Below are 19562 nucleotides of genomic sequence, written 5' to 3'. Positions count from 1 at the left end.
ATTCCCATATCTGAAGAAAATTCTTAATTCTAAAAAACATACCACTTTAAGCAATGTTTTTCAAGTGGACACTTATGGCATTCTAGACTCTTTCATCATTGGAGTATTAGGGTCCAATGACTGGCTGCCTGGGAATTTGAGAATTTTTAGAGATATGTATATATGTGCGTATTTGTATATAAATATATGTATGTACATTTGTTTTATATATATATGTATACATATATATATATACATATATATACATATATATGTTGTGTGTATGCCTGTTTACTTATATATTCAAAATATTCAGTACTACAACTAATCCATGATCTAATCACTAGTTAATACTTGTAAAGATTTGAATCACACTCTATTTGTACCTGTCAATTCTGTGTGACTTTTATACAGGTGATCCCATAAGCATACTACAGGATGTCCCCCCAAAACTGAGATTTTATTCATTTTCTCTTAGCCTCACCCAGGGGTGGGGAACCCGGGACCTCCAGGCCAAGGGATTTGTTTTGTGAGGTTTGGATTCAGTCAAAGGGCTACACTGGAGGACCTAGAGGGCCTTGAGGCTGCAGGTTCTCAACCCCTGGAATAATTATAATCCATTGTCTTTCCAGCAGTTGTCTTTCACTCTTACCATGTGACTGAAGCACATTTTTTGTTCAAGATATTTTCATAACATCTTTTCATTGGCTTCTTCTACTTCATGATTCCTTACCTGTTATCTGTTGTAATCTCCTTGTATACACCGTGAATATCTACCTTGCCCTCTGAGTGACACTCATGTTCAATTGTAGCCTTACAGCAAGGATACATACATAAAAGGGAAAACATGGGGAGACAAAGTTTTTCATATTACATTTTAAAGTCTGATTTGACTACATTTTATTTTTAGTTGAAAACAGTAATTAAATGTTGCATGTGCACAGCACCAGTGTGTGATCAGAAGGCTGGAGCTGAAAACACTGTCACATTTGCTGCCAATGTTCATCCTCCCCACAGTCACAGTTGGGCACACTGCTGTTCCCTGGCCTAGTTTCTTTTGAGTCCTCTGTCACTTTTCTGCTGAACTTCTCTGACCCCATTCTCTTTCCATTGAGATAGTAACCACAGGTGCTACAGAGGCTCCCGAAGGCACTTATTTTGTTCTCCTTCTTTGTCTATGAGGACAATGGAGAGAGAAATACTAGCTGCTATTTTCTTACCATATTGATAGAGAGACTTGTATGGGGTGGTGGGTGGGATGGTTAGGGAGAAATCTGCTGTTCATATTGCAGGCATTATTTTCTTCACTAGACTTTTCAACCTAACAATATATCTTGACAGCTGCTTGAAGAAAAATTATCATTTTAAAATATGTAAATAATTTAGACAGTATTACTGGATTGGCTGTATTAATGTAGTGGCAAGATTTTTAAGGTTTTTTTCCCCTATCTTGATATAGACACTGATGATAGTTCATTTTGTCTTAGTTTTTCTGTTCATAAAGGGAATAATGATATAGATTCACAGATGATTTTAAAGTGTTCAAGATCATGAATAATATAAACTAAATAAATAGTTATGTGTTTAGAAATACAATTTTGGATATAAGAAGCAATAGAATCATCATGAGATGGAATGTAACCCTTCAATAAGTACTTCTGTCATTGATAAAATTGTTTTCTTGTAGTTAACAGTGGCTGTAGCACTGAGAAAGGAATTCCTTGAAACAATATTGGTGGTTTCCTTATGCAGACCTCTTTTCATCTCTCTCAGTGTTGCAGTGAGCTGGAACTTAATTTGTTATGTTATCCAGCTGCCAGACTACAGCCATGCTATGTATTTCTGGCCACTTTCTCATAATGACAGGAGGCATTTTTAAAAAAAAGATGCTAAATGAAAATTTTAAAAATCAGGGAAGTGTGGACCTCTCAAACCAAAAGTGATGGCTTATCAATAAGTGTAGACCAGCTACAGTAACACCTTGAAAAGTTGGGATACAGCTGGAATCTGTTATGTTGTGGTAAGCAAAAATCTATCTTTCTTCATCCAGAAGTATAGTCATTACTTGTCCCATTCAGAACATATCCACAGTAAAGGACAGACTGGAATCCAGAAGGATTTCTACCCAACAAAATCAAGTCACATTCTAGGAGTTAAGAATATTTAAAAACTTATCTATAGGATATGAAATAATTTAAATGCTCACCTTTTTATTCCAAAATACAATTTTGGGTCTCAGAACACCTTTATCCAAAGAAACAGACAAAAATATGATAGAGTGAGCTTAATATTTCTTGGTAACATATTCATATATATGTAATACATGTTTTATGAGTGTGTGTGTGTATATATATATATGCATGCTATGTGTATATATAAACATATACATACAAGGTCCTTGAGGGTTATATAATCAGCACAATGCCAGGAACCTACTAAGCATTTGATGAGTAAGCACATGGAGGACTTAAGATACTGGAAACCCTTAGAAAAAGAAGAAGTACAATATGCTTGCAAAACCAATTTTTATTTAATAAGCTCACATTCCTAGCAAAGGAGAAAGTTTTAAAGACATTACAAATGACAGCTTTATGGGAATCTTCTGATATCGCTGTCATGTTCTGATCAGAAGTTTCAAATAAGCGTAATTAGTATCATCTCAATTGTGCAGGCTACCCCAGGTATGCACCCTGAAGAGTAACTGAACATTTCTAGGCAGTTATACAAGAAAGATTTCCCACTGGCCTACTGGGCAAAAGCCCAAGTCATTATCTAGGAAAATTAAGGTTGATAATTTTGGCTAAGTTCAGCAAGTAGTGAGCAATAAGCCTGATAATAAACAGAGAGGTCCTTTGTTAACTGTATCTCTTTGCATAAAGTTTTGTGGTGGTGGTCCTTATCATTATTTGTTTTTGCAAATTCACTGCCTTGATACAAGAACTGGGACATTTCCCCATGTCAGCTTATCCTGGAACATTGTAGGTGCTTAATAAATACTTCTTGATTAAGTTTTTTGGTAATGATGGAAAATGTGCTGAAAGTTCCATATTATGATGAAGGAGATATGCCTATAGTAACAGTAACTCAGGCAGCAGGATCAGTGAAAATAACTAATTGTCTAGCCTCAGGGGCAATTTCCGTGGTCCACGGTAGACACTTCATTCAGATGGGTGTTGGTGACATATACAGAAGTTCTGGAGAAATGAGGTTCAAAAGTCTGTCCATGTCTTTTTGTTCTCATCATGCTATTTTTTTATCTAGGTCAGTTACATACAGACTCTTAATCTGTGAGAAAATGACTTCTTTGAATACCACCTATTTTAACTCTGGCTCACTATGCAGTATAAATTAATTTCATAGCTTGTATTCTGCCCATTTCTTCCTGGAATAAGTAAACAGGCCTGAAGTGTGATAATGTTTGTGACAATGAGTCTTAATGAGAGCCATGGACAAAAGCTTCCATTTATTCCTACTCCCTTCTTTAAAAAAATAGATTTTGATCTCCAAAGGAAAGACAAAGGTCCCACAGGTTTAATATATTATCTTTGTGTCCTTAATATCAAACCTAAGATTTTTCTACATTTCAGAGGAATGCTCAGAATATAAACGTCTTAAGGGCATCATTTTAGAGGAATTGTAATTAATCCTTGGGATGAAAAGAAGAGGAGCCTAGATCATGGGGCTGAGATAACAAAAGTTGATGGTGAGAGGAGGAAATAAAGTCTGGGGATACTGTTCACAAACGCTTGGGTTAGATGTATACTGGAGGGGATTGACTGGTGGGGAGGGAAAAGGAAAAATAATGTTATGGATATGCTCTTCCTCCACCTCATTGTCAATCACCCCACCAAACCCACAGATTTTATCCTGAATTGTCATTAGAGTAAAGAAATAATTAAAAGTGAGTTTGAAATAGATGCTGAATTTTAGAGTGCTCATCACTGAGGAAGAAAAGAATCCCAAATAGCTGAAAGGAAAGGAGAGATTCCAAAATTAAAAACATAAACAGCAATCACATGTGGAAGCCTAGATTAACATATACCCATGTCTAACACTTTTAAAATAACATCAAGTTTTGACTTTCTCTCTCTGTCACTCTCTCTCTCTCTCTCTCTCCATCCCTCCCTCCCTCCTTATATTTCTCCCTCCATTCCTTTCTCCTTTTCTCCTTTTCTCCTTTTTTTCTCTCTTTGTCAATCCCTTCCTCTTTTCCTGCACATATTTTCCAGATCTAACACCTGTCATACTTCCTTTTCATTACTGAGATTTACAATTTTAAATCTCTTTTTAGACTTCCAAGATTGCCACTTTTAAAAGAACTTTTGCCTTCTAAAGTCATCTTGATTTTCGATATCAAATGGAGAAGAGTCAATAAGATATCAAACTAAAATGTTATCTTTTCACAAATGTGGTTTGTCATGAAAGGTATTGAGCTAATGCAAACCTTTAAACTCCTGCAGTCAAGGACAGAAGAAAACTCATTAAGTTGAATGGTCAAACAGCTTACACACAAGTAAGCAAGGAAAATAGTTGTATAGCAATGAAGCTTCCTCAGATAGTGTTAACTGCTGTATTGATGTGGCTTTTTTAATATCACAAAGCTCTCCAAGCTCATTACCTGATGCAGATAGAGTTTTTAGTATTTTATACAATACCTTGAACAGTCATTTCTTGGAAGAAGATTTGAGTGCCTTAAACATATGGCGTACATAAAAAGCAAATAGATTAGATGAAACATTAGTGCAGGATTAAATAAACTGTGACATGGGTTCAAATGACCCTGTCTTTATCAGTTCCCTTGGCTTCCATTACTGAACATGGATGAACTTCAGAAAGAGTTCCCTTAAGAAGTATTCACTTGGAATGTAACAGAGTTATCTTCCATATAGTTAAGAGCTGAAAAAGCTAGAAAACCATATTGTTAACAGACATGTTTCCTCTTCCTCCTTCCCCTTCCATTTTCCATCAATTTTCATTTCCCTTCAATTTTCATTTCCCTCCTATCTCTTCTTTCTTAATTCATCTTCTTTTCCATAGCTTTCTTCCTGTCTTCTCTTCTACTTTTTTCAGATTGACGAAGCTTAAGTCCAGGAATAGGCCAAAGACCTGTGATTTGGTAGGGGAATTCCCTCAGCTCATGCAGAATTCATTCTTTCTAAAACATGTCTTTCAGAGATGCTTGATACTAAGAGAGGTAAAATGACTTGCACATAGTCACATAAAGGTTCAACACAGATGTTCTTAATTCTGTGCCATGTTGTATTTAATTAAGCAAAGTGACTGAATTTGTATGTGTGTGTTTGTGTGTGTGTGTGTGTGTGTGTGTGTGTGTGTGTGTGTTTAGGAGAAGCCTAGAGAATAAAGCTTTAAAAATTTTAATGTTCAAATAGTTTGTCTCTTTTCTCCCTCTCATACCACAGAAAAGCAAACAACTTGGGAAAAGATAATAACAATGAGAAAACTGGGCAAAGATTTGGCAAATCTCCCCATTTATTTTATGAATCTAGCCTTATTTCCCTGCAAACCAAAGAAACTATTTGAGTGAAATATTAAAATTATTTTGAAACTCAATTTGCATTTTTTCTGGGGATCACATGATGAAAATTCATTATGCATTAAGACAGATTTTATGTTAAAAAGAAAACACTGGCTCTTGGATACTCACTGTGCAATGGGTGGCCTGGAGAACTAGCAGGATCTGGGACCCTGTGTCTCCTTGTTCTCCTGGGAAAGCGGGACCTGTCGGATCTTCCCTCTCGTGGCTCCTGATCAGTCCTGACAGGTTGGTTTCTGACTTTGAGACCTTTTCCTGTGGTGACTATGTGTTTTGTGTGGAAGGAGCCTCTCCCAGTCATCATCATTGGCAATGGTCCTTCAGGAATCTGTCTGTCCTACCTACTCTCTGGCTATACTCCTTATGTGAAAGCTGATGCTGTCCATCCACACCCCATCCTGCAGAAGAAGCTGACCGAGAAGCCACATGTCTCTATCCTGGACCAGGACCTGGACTATCTATCAGAAGGCTTGGAGGGCAGAAGTCAAAGCCCTGTGGCCCTGCTCTTTGATACTCTTCTGCGTCCAGACACAGATTTTGGAGGAAATACTGAGTCTGTCCTTGCCTGGGAACACCAAGCAGAGCGAGTGATCCCCCACCTGGTCCTGGGTCGCAACCTCCCTGGAGGTGCCTGGAATTCCATTGAAGGCTCCATGGTGACCTTAAGCCAGGGTGAGTGGATGGGGCTCCCTGATCTGCAATTTAAGGACTGGATGCGGAAGACATACAGGGGACTGCGGGACAGCCGGGCCACAGGTGGAGACATCGCCCATTATTACCAGGATTATGTGGTGAAGAAGGGACTGAGCCACAACTTCTTCTGTGGAACTGTGGTCACAGCTGTGGACATTGGGAGCACGGAGTCAGGGGAGACCAGGAGCCAGCAAGATGGGAGCCCCCTGTTCTTGGTGAGTGGCTTTATGACCTCCACAGATGGGAGCCAGCAGCCTTTCAGATTCCGTGCGCGCAATGTAGTCCTGGCCACAGGGACATCAGACAACCCAGCCCGGCTGGGCATTGTTGGAGAGGATCTCCCCTACGTTCATTATGACCTGTCTGCCTTAGAAGAGGCCATGAAGGCTGGGGATGTAACCCCCACATCTGACCCCGTGCTCATCGTTGGGGCCAGGCTCTCAGCAGCCGATGCCATCCTGTATGCACGACGCTACAACCTCCCAGTGATCCATGCATTCCGCCGGCCTGTGGATGACCCTGGTCTCATCTTCAACCAACTCCCCAAGACAATGTACCCAGAGTACCAAAAAGTACACCAGATGATGCGGGAGAAATCTGTCCGCTCCTCCACTCGCTACAAAAGCTACTTGAGCCTGCCAAAACATCAGCCCCTGCTCTTCCAGGAGGACCATGAGGCTGTGTTCCAAGATCAGAACGGGGAACACAGGGTATTCAGGGTCTCCCTTGTGCTGGTCCTCATCGGCTCCTACCCTGACCTCTCATTCCTGGCCCATGGTGGCACTGACCTCACTGTGGACCCAGACCAACCACTCAGCCCCAAGAGGAACCCCATTGAGGTTGACCCCTTCACCTACCAGAGCACCCGGCAGAGGCGCCTCTATGCCATGGGGCCCCTGGTGGGAGACAACTTTGTGAGATTTGTGCAGGGAGGGACATTGGCTGTAGCTAGTTCCCTGCTAAAAGAAAATAGGAAGCCCCCCTAGGACTACCCCTGCCCACCCTCCATGCCCCCAACCTCACAGCCCCAGCTCAGACAAGGAAGGAGACCTGCTCAGTCCTGCCTGGTATAGTGACTGGGACTCAGACATGAGCCTGGACCCCAACATGGGCCTCCCCTAAAGAGATGTCTCCCTGTAGGGAGACTGTGTATGTATATAAACGGGGGAAATGGGAAGGGCGGTGATTCTAAAGACCAGTTCCTTGTTAATAGACCAAAATGTCAAGGCTGCCCAAAGGTCTGACCCATGCCCTGGGAAAAGTACAGTTTGTGGGTCTGGCTGAACCAGGGTCTGAGAAGTTTATTTAGTGCTGACCAGCTCAAAATTTCCTGAACCCAAACTGGAGATTTCCAGGCTTCTGGAACTTCAGGCTCCCAAGGCCCCAAAACCTGGGCCAATGAGCAACACTGATGGTAGAACTCAGCCCTAGGAAGTTAGGGGCCTCAGCTCTTCCCCAGAATTACATCTTGAATAAACCAAAAGGCTGCCAAAAAAAAAAAAGAAAAGAAAACACTGATTCAAAAACTTTTTTCCCTCATAGAACAGAGTTCAAATATATATTTGGAAAGAACTATTCTAATTTAGGAAAATTGTAAATTGTGAGAGAAACTGTAAAAATGTTAACAGGTATATTTACACTATAATGTCAGCTAAATAAACAACATGGAATCATAGATTTAGAGTTGGAGACCTCCTAGGACAATCCTCTCATTTTTTAGATAGATAAGGAACGGAGGGCAAGAGGAGTTAGGTACCCAGAATCACACAAATAAATGTCTGAAGTAAAATCTGAACTCACATCTTCCTGACTTCTAGTCTACAATTCTGTCTGCTGTGCCTCCTAGCTGTCTCAAGAGTTTCAACTAGTGAAGATTTTCCCCCTCAGAATTGACTATTAGTGACAATTAGCTTAATGAAATATCATCTTACAACTTTTTAATACGGTTTTTAATGTAACACATAAACATATATAATGAACAACTATTTTAATGGGGCATAAAATGTCCTTTTTGTATATTAATGGAATCTTTACTCCAAAGAAGTTATTTGGGGAAATTCATAGAGCAATAATAATTAGTCTAGATAGGTTGCTCTATGAATCTACATTAGTTTGCTTGATTCACTGTTACTGTTTCTCATAGATTTTCTTTCCTGACCAGAAGTCCTGCCCACTTCAGTAGTTATTGGACTGATGTGCTATTGTGTTCATTCCATTTTCATTTATTTCTTCTCTCTCTCTTTTTTGACATGCTGCAGTTGCTAACATATTATGGCGAGAAGAAGGTACTTGTACAAATTACTTTTCTGTATTTCTGTGACTGTTTTACCACTTATTCAAGTTGCAGTAATTATCTGAATTACCCTAGACCACCTGTCATTATTTTGTGTTAATGTTTTCAACTCACCTCACTTGTTGTCCTTTTATAAGCATGTTGTCTTTAAATGTATTTGTTTATATTTCCTGAAAATGTGGCTTCAATGTTAAAACATAATCACCATATCATAAAGCAGACTAAGACACTAAAAAATGACTGAAATACAGACAAAGAAGAATAAAGTATTAATCTCTGACGTTTTGTTTAGGGTGGGATGTTTGGCTTAAGGTGGGCTATAGGGCCATAGACTCCCAGCAAGATACTGAGTCCATCTCATTAAGACTAAGAAAAATATTTTTGGCAGGGGATTCACTGTGCTGGTGGCTTGACAAGGTTTGAAATAAAATTTGGGAACAAAGGGAGAAGAGCACAAGGGAAAAATTAAGACTATGAATAACAACAGGGGAGATATAATGATAATAATATTGGCTTTGTTTTGTCATACTTCAAGATTTGCAAAGTGAATTGCTAACAAAAGTCTTATAAAGTAGATTCGGTTACCCTCATATTGAAGATGAGAGATCAGAGTGAAGTGATCCATCTGAATGCACATGTAAGAAGCATCAGCGCAAGAAATCATACTCAGTCTTTCTATTTGAAGGGCATTGTCTTTGCCATAGATGGTAGCAGCAACTCACTGATTAGTAGGAAGTAAAAAAAAAAAATAGTCATTTTGTATGCTAGATGCTAATGAACAAATTATGGGTAATAAAATTAAGACAGAGCTTTAACATTAGAAGATAAAATGTTATTACCACTGAACCTGAATAAGAACACTGACAAAACAACAACAAAGCCCTTCCAAAACCAAAGAAAAGAAAACAAAAGAAAAAAACCCTCTTGTTCAGAAGAACAGGAGAGAAAATGACACAACAACCTGGGATTTCATTTGTGTGAGAACATGTCCTTCTGATGTTAACCTCAATGCATCTTTAACTTACTATAGTCTTCAGAAGTTGATTGAGATTCAAAGAAGTTGAATGACTTGTTCATAATCACATAGCATTTAAGCATCAAAGCCAGGAGTTTCGCCTGGCATTTTCTGATTCTCCATCGAACATGAGGCCCTTTATACTAGGGTATTTCTAAATGTTAGAGATATGTGCACCTTTAAAGAAATCCACAAACCATAGAGTTGATGCACAAGAAACAGAAAGCATGACCAGTTACTCAGTGACCTTTAGATAAGGACTGAAGGAGAGAAGAACTCTGATGAAAGAAAGTGAAGAAGAATTAAAAAACACTAGATGAGGGGGAAAGAAAGGAGTGTAAAAGTTAACTTGAAGCTTAACATGAAAATCTAAGCTCTGTAACTGATCTGATCAATTCTTAGCAAATAGAGACAGAAGAAATGGAAGCAATGTCAAGTTTTATATTCTTGGGCTCAAAGGTCAATGAAGAAGGCAACTGCAGCCATGAACTCAAAAATAGCTGGCTCCTTGGTAAGAAAACTATGGCAAATCTGGAAAACACAGTGAAAAACAGAAATATCACCTTGCTGATACAGGTTCATATAGTCAAAGCTATGATTTTTCCAGTAGTAATGTGTGGCCATGAGAGTTGGACTGTAATGAAAAGTGATCATTACTGAATCTATGCCTTCAAATTCTGGTGCTAAAGAAGAATTTTGAGAGTCTCTTAGACAGCAAGGAGATCAAATATGTCAATACCTAAAGAAATTAATTCAGATTATTCCTTAGAATGTCAAATATTAAAACTGAAGCTTAAATACTTTGGCTACATAATGAGAAGATGAGACTTATTGGAAAATACAGATGTTAGGAAATACTGAAGGCAATAGGAAAAGTGGATGACAGAGGATGAGATGAAGAGATAGTGTCATGGAAGCAATGAACATGGACAGACTCAGGAGACAGTAGAGGACAGAAGGGTCTGGCAAACTATAGTCCACAGAATCACAAACAGTTGGACAAAACTGAACAATAAATTGAGTTCTACAAGGTGGAGTGGAGGAAGTCATGTATTAAAGAGAAGAGATACATTGTAATACATTTATTTTTTATGACCAAAGCACTTCACGTCATAAAACACCTTGTTGAGTCATAATAATATTGACATTACTTCATCTCAAAAGACTAATAAAACTTTTAAGCAGGTGTGCTTTAAGATTTTTGTGCTATGAATCTCTTTGGTAATCTGGTAAAAACTTAAGGACCCCTTCTGAAAATAATGTTTTAAAATACATAGGATATAAACAGGTAATATTCCATTGAAGAAATCAAAACAATTTTAAAATGCTCTAAATCTTTATTGATTAGAGAAATGAAAATTAAAATAATCTTGAGATATCATTTTATACCTACCAGACTGGCTAAAATGAGAGAAGGGGAAAGTGATCAGTGTTGGAGAGGCTGTGGAAAAATTGAGATGCTAGTTGCTGTTGGATTTGTGAACTGATCCAACCATTTTGGAGAGCATTCTGAAATTATGCCCAAAGAGTTATTAAACTGCCTACCTTTGGACCCAGAAATACCTCTACTTGGTCTACTTCCAAAGATAATTAGGGGAAAAGAAAAAGAACATATATATTCTAAAATATCTACAGTAGGCTGTCTTTTTGGTGTCCAAGAAGTGGAAATTGCAATGATGCTCACAATTGGGGAATGGCTGAACAAGTTGTGGAATATGATTGTGATGCCATATTTCTGTGCTATAAGAAATGATGAACTCAATGATCTTAGAAAAAACATGGAAAAGTTTGCACAAAATAATGAACAGAAAAATTGTTAGAACTCAGAACCAAGACAACATTGCGTATAAGTAACAACAAAATTGTTTTAAGAAAAACTGAGTGAGTAGGTCATTTTGATTATTATAAATATCCAAATTAACTACAAAGGACATATGGAGAAAAAAACTATCTGCATCCATAGAAAGAACTGATAAATAGAAGTTATGTATAGAAAAAATTTGATATATATATATAACATATATATATATGTATATATGATATATATATATATACACACACACATACACACACATAACTATAATGGTAGCCAACTCTTGGGTGGGAAGAGGGAGGGAAGAAAACAGAAAAAATAAATGTACATGAAAATGTTATTATATATTTAAAAGAATAACAAGTTGTACATAGTAGATTTTCAGTTTCATGTGCAATCACCTTTTTTATTATACTGTTATGAAAATTGTTGTTTTCCATAAATTAGAAATAAAATAAATTTGAAAAAATAAAGTAAAAGACATAGGAAACTATGCTGAAAAACAGTTATTACCATCTCTCTCTCTCTCTCGCTCTCTCTCTCTTTCTCTCTCTCCCTGTCTCTCTACCTAAATTAATTTATGGATCTATAGTTAAGATTTTCTGCTTTCAAGGTAGAGATGCAAATCAAATTTCATTCCTGTTGAGATATTTAGATTAAGTGGAGATTCTTTAGATTCTCTGCTTAAACTTCCTCAATAGATGAAATGTAAAGATTAAATGCTGAATTAAAAAAAAATACATAGTTCTATTAGAAATGGGCCATAATACAGAACAGAGAATTGTTTAATCTCCAAAATCTCATCTAGATAGAATTACATATGTGGTTGCCATACCATCTTGTCAGCTACCATTCCAGAAATTGACCTCCAATGCAGAAAAGTCACATGAGTTTTAAAACTGGGTGAGACAAAAGTAATCACAAGATCATGACCTTTTTATAACTGGCCTGGCATGAGTTTCCAATAGTTAGAAACATTCATTAACTATCTTTGGTTGCCCAGGTGAATTTATGATATTTTTTTTTGGTCTAGGTTTCTGTTAGTGCCTGTTGTACACAAGATCTTTCTCAATACCATAGAAGTGAAATGGGAATGTGGATTAGGCTGAATTAGATCCAATTTCATTCATCAGTACTTAAAACTTATTGAATGACTATAATATCCTCTACAAATTTTTTAATGCAAAAGAAACATGAAAGTATATTTTCATAATTTTGGTTACTTTAAACACAGATACACATATGCATGCATGAGCATACATACACACTATTTATACAAGAAGGCAAACAAAATATGTTTATTTTTGTAAGTCATTGATTTACTGTAGATAAATTACTTGGATAAAATAAAATACTTATGTCAATGCACTCTAGAAAACCCTGAACATAATTTCATTTTACTTTAGAGTGAAAAACTCTCAGTGAATTTTACTGATTTACTGAGAATGAGTAGGAAATTAAATACTTAGATCTGGATCTTTTGACATCCCATTATTGTCTTGTATCTATAGGACTTTGGTTTTATGTCATATAAAAATGAATTCAATTCATAAAAAAAAGAAATATTAAAACCAACTTGCAAGGTATGGGATGTAGTAGTGTAGTTAATAAAAAGGCTTCCCTTGGAGTTAGGAAAACTTGAGTTCAAGTCCTGTCTCCTTCTGCCACTTAATAAATTTAGTCACTTAACTTCTTAGCATCCTACACAACTCCCTAAGGCTGTAAAATACAAATTAGTCACAAATTCTTATAGAACCACAGATTCTAACCCTGAACTCCCACACCACAAATATAGATAGGTAGATAGATAGATAGATAGATAGATAGATAGATAGATAGATAGATAGATAGAGATAAGTTGTTACAGTGCTACATAAAGGAATAGATTACCAGACACTGATATGGAAAATGCGAACTGTTGTCAAGTTTTGATTATGGACTAATTCCACCAATTTCTTGTGTACTAGTACTTTCAAAGAAAAATCTGGTCACATTTTTGAGATCTTGGAAAACAAACCAAAAATCCCCAGTTTTCCAATTACCCTCAAAAACTTTATTGCTTTTGTTAATTTTATTTAGTTTATAAGTTTGCCCTCACTTCACGTTATTTTATGGAACCCACAATGTCCATCGTTAATCCATTATCAGTCAATGTGTTGCTATTTTACTTATCCTCAGTAAGAATATTGAATTGAAATTAATTTAGACCCTTGTAGTGCTAAATCTAAAACCACAGATTTATTTAGAGATCAAAGAAGTTAAATAAAAAATAAACTAAAAAATAAAAAGTTAAATAAATAAAAATCATCTCACCCACCCCTGTCATTTCACAAACGAGGAGATGTGAGTCTAGAGTAGTTAAGGAACTTCTCCAAAATGACTGTAGCAGTAAATGGCAGTTATAAATCACATGTACTTTCCACTACTCCATAAAAGTCAGTAAATCAATTAACAAATATTTTAAGTGACTACTATATTCCAGACACTGTGCCAGTTGCTAAAAAACATCTAACCAAAACCATAGTTGTGTGCAAAACATTAAGAATGCTTGAAAACCTCATCAAAATTAGTGTTCATTAAACTACAGATTTTGTATGATCTCCAGCCTTTACCCAAAGACTGTGCAATGCAAGATTTGGTACAAACTTGATTGAGAAAATCCACTTTCCACAGGAGCAAGAAAGTTCATATGGGCAGAAAGAGATAATAAAATGATTTAGACAAATACATTTTCAGATTTCCCAGTGAATATTTTGTAGGAAGCTTCATGATTTTTTTTTAGAAGTTTTTTTTTGTTTGTTTTGTTTTTTTTTTTTTGTTTTGTTTTTTTTTTAGAGATCACAGAAGCTGAGTGGGCAAACTGAACAAAAGTGAGGCTGGAGTCAGGAAGACCTGGCCACTTCTCTGACACGTGGGTTACCTGGGCCAAATCATCTAACCTTGTTTTGTCTGTGGCAGATTTCTAGTACTTGATGAGCAGTTTCTGATGTACACTCATAGAGTGAGGGCATTTATTTGGTTAGTTTTGTTTTGTTTTCAGTCGAAATTATACCTACATTTAATAGCATTATTGGAAATACGATTATTGGTCCTTCTGATCTCTGTTGTCACTCCTTCACCTCCTCTACATGTATTGGTCATGGCTATGCTGCTTCTGCTGCTGGCCCTGCTGGCCTCTTGATGCTGTGGCCTGCAGCCACCCACACCTTCAGAGGTCTCCAGGGAACAGGAACCACCAGTGGGCTGGGGCCCACCTTTCTCCCCAACCTTGAAGCTCCCCTACAGCTCAACCAGCCTATGCTCATGCATGTAGGGGAGGAAGAGAGATTCCATATCAAGGGGGCTGAGGTTTATTTGAATTTCTGATAGATGAAATTAAAGAGGAGAGGAAAATCCAGGATCCAGGGATTGGGAGCTGAGTGTACAAAAGACAGAAACCATCTAGTGGAGCACCAATGTGATCTTCACAGTATCTACTGTGGCCATGAATATGCCCATGCTATTCTGAATCATGAAATACTACAGACTCTCCACGTGGAAGACTGAACCAAAACATTTATTCAGACTCCAGAAAGCCAAGTCCATCCTAACAACAAAGAAATCTATAGACAATAACAATGCAGAGGACAACACCATCCCCAAACCTTCTCTCTGCCAGGCTTCCCACCAACCAGCTCCCTTAAATAAATCACAAACAGACTCCGTTAAAACAAAATCACAAACAAACCCTCCCACTCATGCGAGTCAGCCTCCTGCTTTCTCTCTCCCTCAGTTGTGATTACTCTGACGAATTTCCTCTCAGCTCTGCTACAGCTCTGCCTCTTCCTATTTCTTTCTACTTGCCCCCTCCCCTTCCTGCTTCATGTAACTTAGACTTCCATGTGACTGACCCAGGCAGGTCACAAGGGCATTTTAATGAATGGGAAAGAGCTTTCCATTTAAATTACCATTACAACTGGCAAGAGGATCAAGGTCATATTCACTATTAACAACAGCATCCCACCAGCATTTGATGACAAGACACCAGAAGGACAGAAGCCCAACAACAGCAAGAACCTCAACCTAGGTAACCCTGAACTTTGTGGTGGAGGTTGTGAAGGATGACCCCAAGAAGGCCCTTGTGCTGGACTGTCACTATACTGAGGCCGAGGTTGAACAGGAAAAAGGGGATGAAAATGATATGTTCTACATCCTTGAAGTTAGCTTTCAGCCCACCACCACATCATAAGGGAAAGATTCAAATTACATGCTCAAAATGTCAATCACTTGATGGATTTCCTGGCTGACTGAGGGATGGACAAGACTTATGCCAATGAACTGACTGAACTAAGCACAGTCTTAGAGCACCAGGAGTATGTCAACTTTTTGGAAGATCTGAAAGGGTTTGTCAGGTGCCAGTAGGGAGGCCTGAAGCTGTGAGCCCCTGCTGTGTTCCCAGAGCTCTTCCTGCCAAGAAGACTGGTCTAGAAGCTATTGTGGAGAAAGTGTCAAAAAATACCTTCAGGCAAAAATTACCTTGCTTAGTCCTGTTATTTCCTTTGTCTGATGGCATTTTTGTGCACCACCACAGAATGATGAGAAATAAAACCCTTGGACCCCTCAAAAAAATGAAAAAGAAAATGTGATTATTGATATATTCTATACTCTAAAGGAGAAAGGAAAAAGTCACTTGAATTTTGTCTTTGTGCTACACTGAACATATTTATTTTATTCACTTCCCAAATTAGAAAATACAGCTGAAAGCTTTTCTTATTTAAAATGTGATTTTTCTTAAAAATTATTTATTTATGCATTTATGTTTGTGTATGTATATATATGTGTGTGTGTGTGTGTGTGTGTGTGTGTGTGTGTGTGTATGTAGCTAAGTGGTACAGTAGAGAGAATTATTTTTTTAAAATTTAATTTGTTTTCAGTTTTCACAAATCACTTCCATAAGTCTTAAATTTTATCCATCTCCCTTTCTCCTCCCTCCTGGAGACAGAATGCAATCTTAGATAGGTTCTACACATACATTTTTATTAAACACATTTTCACATTAGTCATGTTGCATAGAAGAATTAAAACAAATGGGAAAAATAATGAGAAAAATCAAACCAAACCAAAACATAACACAAGAGAAATTGGTCTGCTTCATTTTGCTTTCTGATTCCATAGTTCTTTCTCTGGATGTGGATGGCATTTTGCCTCGAGTCCTTTGGTAATGTTTTAGGTCCTTGCATTGCTGTGAAGGGCTTAGTCCATCAGAAACAGTCCTTTTACATTGTGGCTGTTACTGTGTATAATGTTCTCCTGGTTCTGCTCATTTCACTCAGCATCAGTTCATATAAATCTTTAGTCCATAGAATTCTTTAGCCTGGAGTCAGGAATACTCATCTTCCTGGGTTCAAATCTGTCTTTTGTCACTCACTAGCTGTGTGACCTTGGGGAAGTCACTTAACCCTGTTTGCCTCAATGACTCATGTATAAAATGAATTGGAGAAGGTAATGGCAAATCACTAGAGTATCTTTACCAAGAAAACCGCAAAAGAGGATGATGAAGAGTCAGACATGATTGAAACAACTGAACAACAACAATAGTTTGTACAGGATAGAAATTAAAAAGTCTCATATTCTTTTAACATTATTAAATGAAATTACAAAGATATCTGTAGATATTACCCAAGATTAACTTTCCAGATACTGTTTATTCATAGCAATACTATTTTATACTTATCAACCAAGAATTAATCTAGGAAATGAATTTTATATTTCTTTATGTACAAATACAATCTCTCTCTGCAGAGAGCAATCACCCAATATAAATGCTCTCCTTACTCCTTGCTTTGCAAGCAAGTAGGACTGAAAACAAAATTCTCTAAACCCTGAATTTTTATATGCTGAAATTTCTTTAAAATTAAGCATATTTACAGTTACGTGTGTATATCTAGATAGAGAAGCAGGTAGATAAGATGGACATATAAATCAGTGAATTGATAGAGGCATACAAATGCATTTCTTTGTTGGGCAAATTTTAATTTCCTGATATTTTATTACATTTATTTGATAAACATCAGTAGGTATCAAGAAACTTCTTTTTATCGTAAGTAGTTATTTTATCAGTGTGGGGAATTCCACAATTTGATAAAAGTGTGATAATAATGCTGTTGGGGTGAAAGCAAGTCATTTGTAGCTCACAGTCTTATTGAGTTGCTGGGAAAGAACTCTTATGACGAAGTTTAATTATGTCAGATATAGGAGATGAATCCAGGTCCTTCTTAGTCTAAGGCTGGTGCTTTCTCCATGCTATGGTTCATCTCTATTTGAAAGCTTTATGAAATAGTTTCTTAGACCATATTTTTATTGCTCAAATAAAAAAAAAACACTGAAAGATTTGTCTTCGTGGTGAACAATTCATTAACTTCAAGTTACCATAAGCCACTAGAAACTAGAGCTCTCAGTTGCTATTGTTTTCAAGTCTGTCTTCAAATGCCTGGCTAATCAGGTTCATTGTGTCTTGATGTCATGTCTAAGTTAACCAAATATTTCAGGCTATTGATACACAGGGTAAGGATCAACACAGTTACAGTTAAGATCTTCTTCACAATGATTTGAAACTGAGTAATGAAAACAATTATTTTCAGTTATGAAGGCCATTTAAAAAGAAATATATGTATATGTGAAATACACACACATATGGGTAGAAACAGAGAAAGAGAGTGCTTGGTAAATACAATTTAATTTTCATATCACTATCATTTATTGATTTTTCACATATATTTTAATGTCATTAATATTTGTATAGCATTACATTTTACATTATAAAGTAGAAGTGAAATTCCTTAGGAGGCTCCATCTTACTAAGCAGCTATGTTTAAATTCAATGAATAGTGAAACTGTATCAATTATTTTTGATTCTCATAATTCTGGTAATAATAAGCACCCACAGATGTCTGTTTCACAGAACATCACTTATCAATTTATAATCTTTCAATTATTTTATTTTTATGCTTTAAAAAAGCAGGGGTTTATTAAGGAATATAATAGCTTTGGTTCAATGGGATTGATTCACTTTTCTGATTCATGTCAATTTCTCTGAAAAGGAAAGTATACCATCTCTGAATTGAGTAAAATTTAATTAGAATGACAATATTTTATAGAGTAATCCAATGTCTCTCAGAAAGGATTTGTTTAGGATTTGAAAAGAACCAGATGGAGCATTGTAATATCTGGCTAAGTACCAGGAACACTTGAAGAGGGCAAGAGTGAGTTGTGGGCAAAACCTGAATGTACGCAAAAGTGCTAAAGCCCCTCAGATCAAAGTATAGTTCAAATCTGACCCGGCCATGGCTTAGATCCATTTTTAAAAATCTCATTACATCTATAGAGGGTCTTCTAAGGGGGAGCTGCACAGACCATCACACATCAATAATGTTATATAAGTAAGAACTTTTAGGTTTCTAAATTTAATCACTTGTAACCAGAATGGCCATTTTTTGACCATATGATTGTGATAAGTCAAGGGGAAATTACTCAAATCCCAAGATTCTGGGATCTCTCATAAAATGATACACACATACATACATGAATACTTATATACACATACATATTCATGTATGTATACTGACCATTATAATATTTATATGCACATGTATATACATGTGACATATATATTATTGTCATAGTTTTATATTGTTAGTCTTTCTAACTGAGGCTTACTAATAAAAATTCAAGATGCCCAATATTCTTTCATAAATACACTGTTTTCTTGATCAACAGAAATCTAATGTATGTGTGGGGAAAATAAACTAAATTTATTGAATTCTAGCGCTCATAATTTGATATGAATATTTTAGCCATTATTACTTTAGAAATATCACTGACACTGAATTGCAAATGGTCCAGTGTAGGGTAATGGGCAGAAAAAGCATTAGAAATTTTGCAAAGTGACTTTAGTTGTAAAATGAAAGATCCTAAAGGGTTTGCTTTATTAATTTTGCATGCATTCACAAATTGATGTCTTGTCAGTGGTTGTAGGGGTTCTGAGTTTAGTTAAAGATGTTTTTGATGGTTTGATTTTGAACATTCAAGTATGTTTTTTTTTTTTTGTTCCTAAGGTCTGGGAATTGGGAACATGTTCTATGTTTTTTATGAAGATGGAATCAAAGTGATACAACCAATAGAATGTGAATTTCAGAGGCATATTAAGCCCAGTGAGAAGCTCCTTGGATTTCAGGCA

The 19562-nt window shown here is 36.7% G+C and overlaps 2 protein-coding genes across 5 annotated transcripts in view; both read left to right on the top strand.

Annotated features, from left to right (window-relative positions):
- FSTL5 (follistatin like 5) overlaps positions 1–19562 on the top strand; it is a 1060999-nt gene that overhangs the window by 917979 nt on the left and 123458 nt on the right. For all 4 annotated transcript variants that reach the window (XM_072621397.1, XM_072621400.1, XM_072621398.1 and 1 more), the window contains one exon: positions 19441–19559. In XM_072621397.1, the coding sequence (XP_072477498.1) occupies positions 19441–19559 (119 nt within the window). The remainder of the gene's footprint in view (positions 1–19440; positions 19560–19562) is intronic.
- Positions 5642–7744, top strand: LOC140512015 (oxidative stress-induced growth inhibitor 1-like). Its single transcript, XM_072621396.1, has one exon. It carries the CDS (start codon positions 5800–5802, stop codon positions 7210–7212), a length of 1413 nt encoding a protein of 470 aa, XP_072477497.1. The 5' UTR covers positions 5642–5799; the 3' UTR covers positions 7213–7744.

Source organism: Notamacropus eugenii, chromosome 6, assembly GCF_028372415.1.
Source record: "Notamacropus eugenii isolate mMacEug1 chromosome 6, mMacEug1.pri_v2, whole genome shotgun sequence".
Taxonomy (NCBI): domain Eukaryota; kingdom Metazoa; phylum Chordata; class Mammalia; order Diprotodontia; family Macropodidae; genus Notamacropus; species Notamacropus eugenii.
Note: the sequence above shows the minus strand (reverse complement) of the source record. Positions and strands in the feature narration are given on the sequence as shown.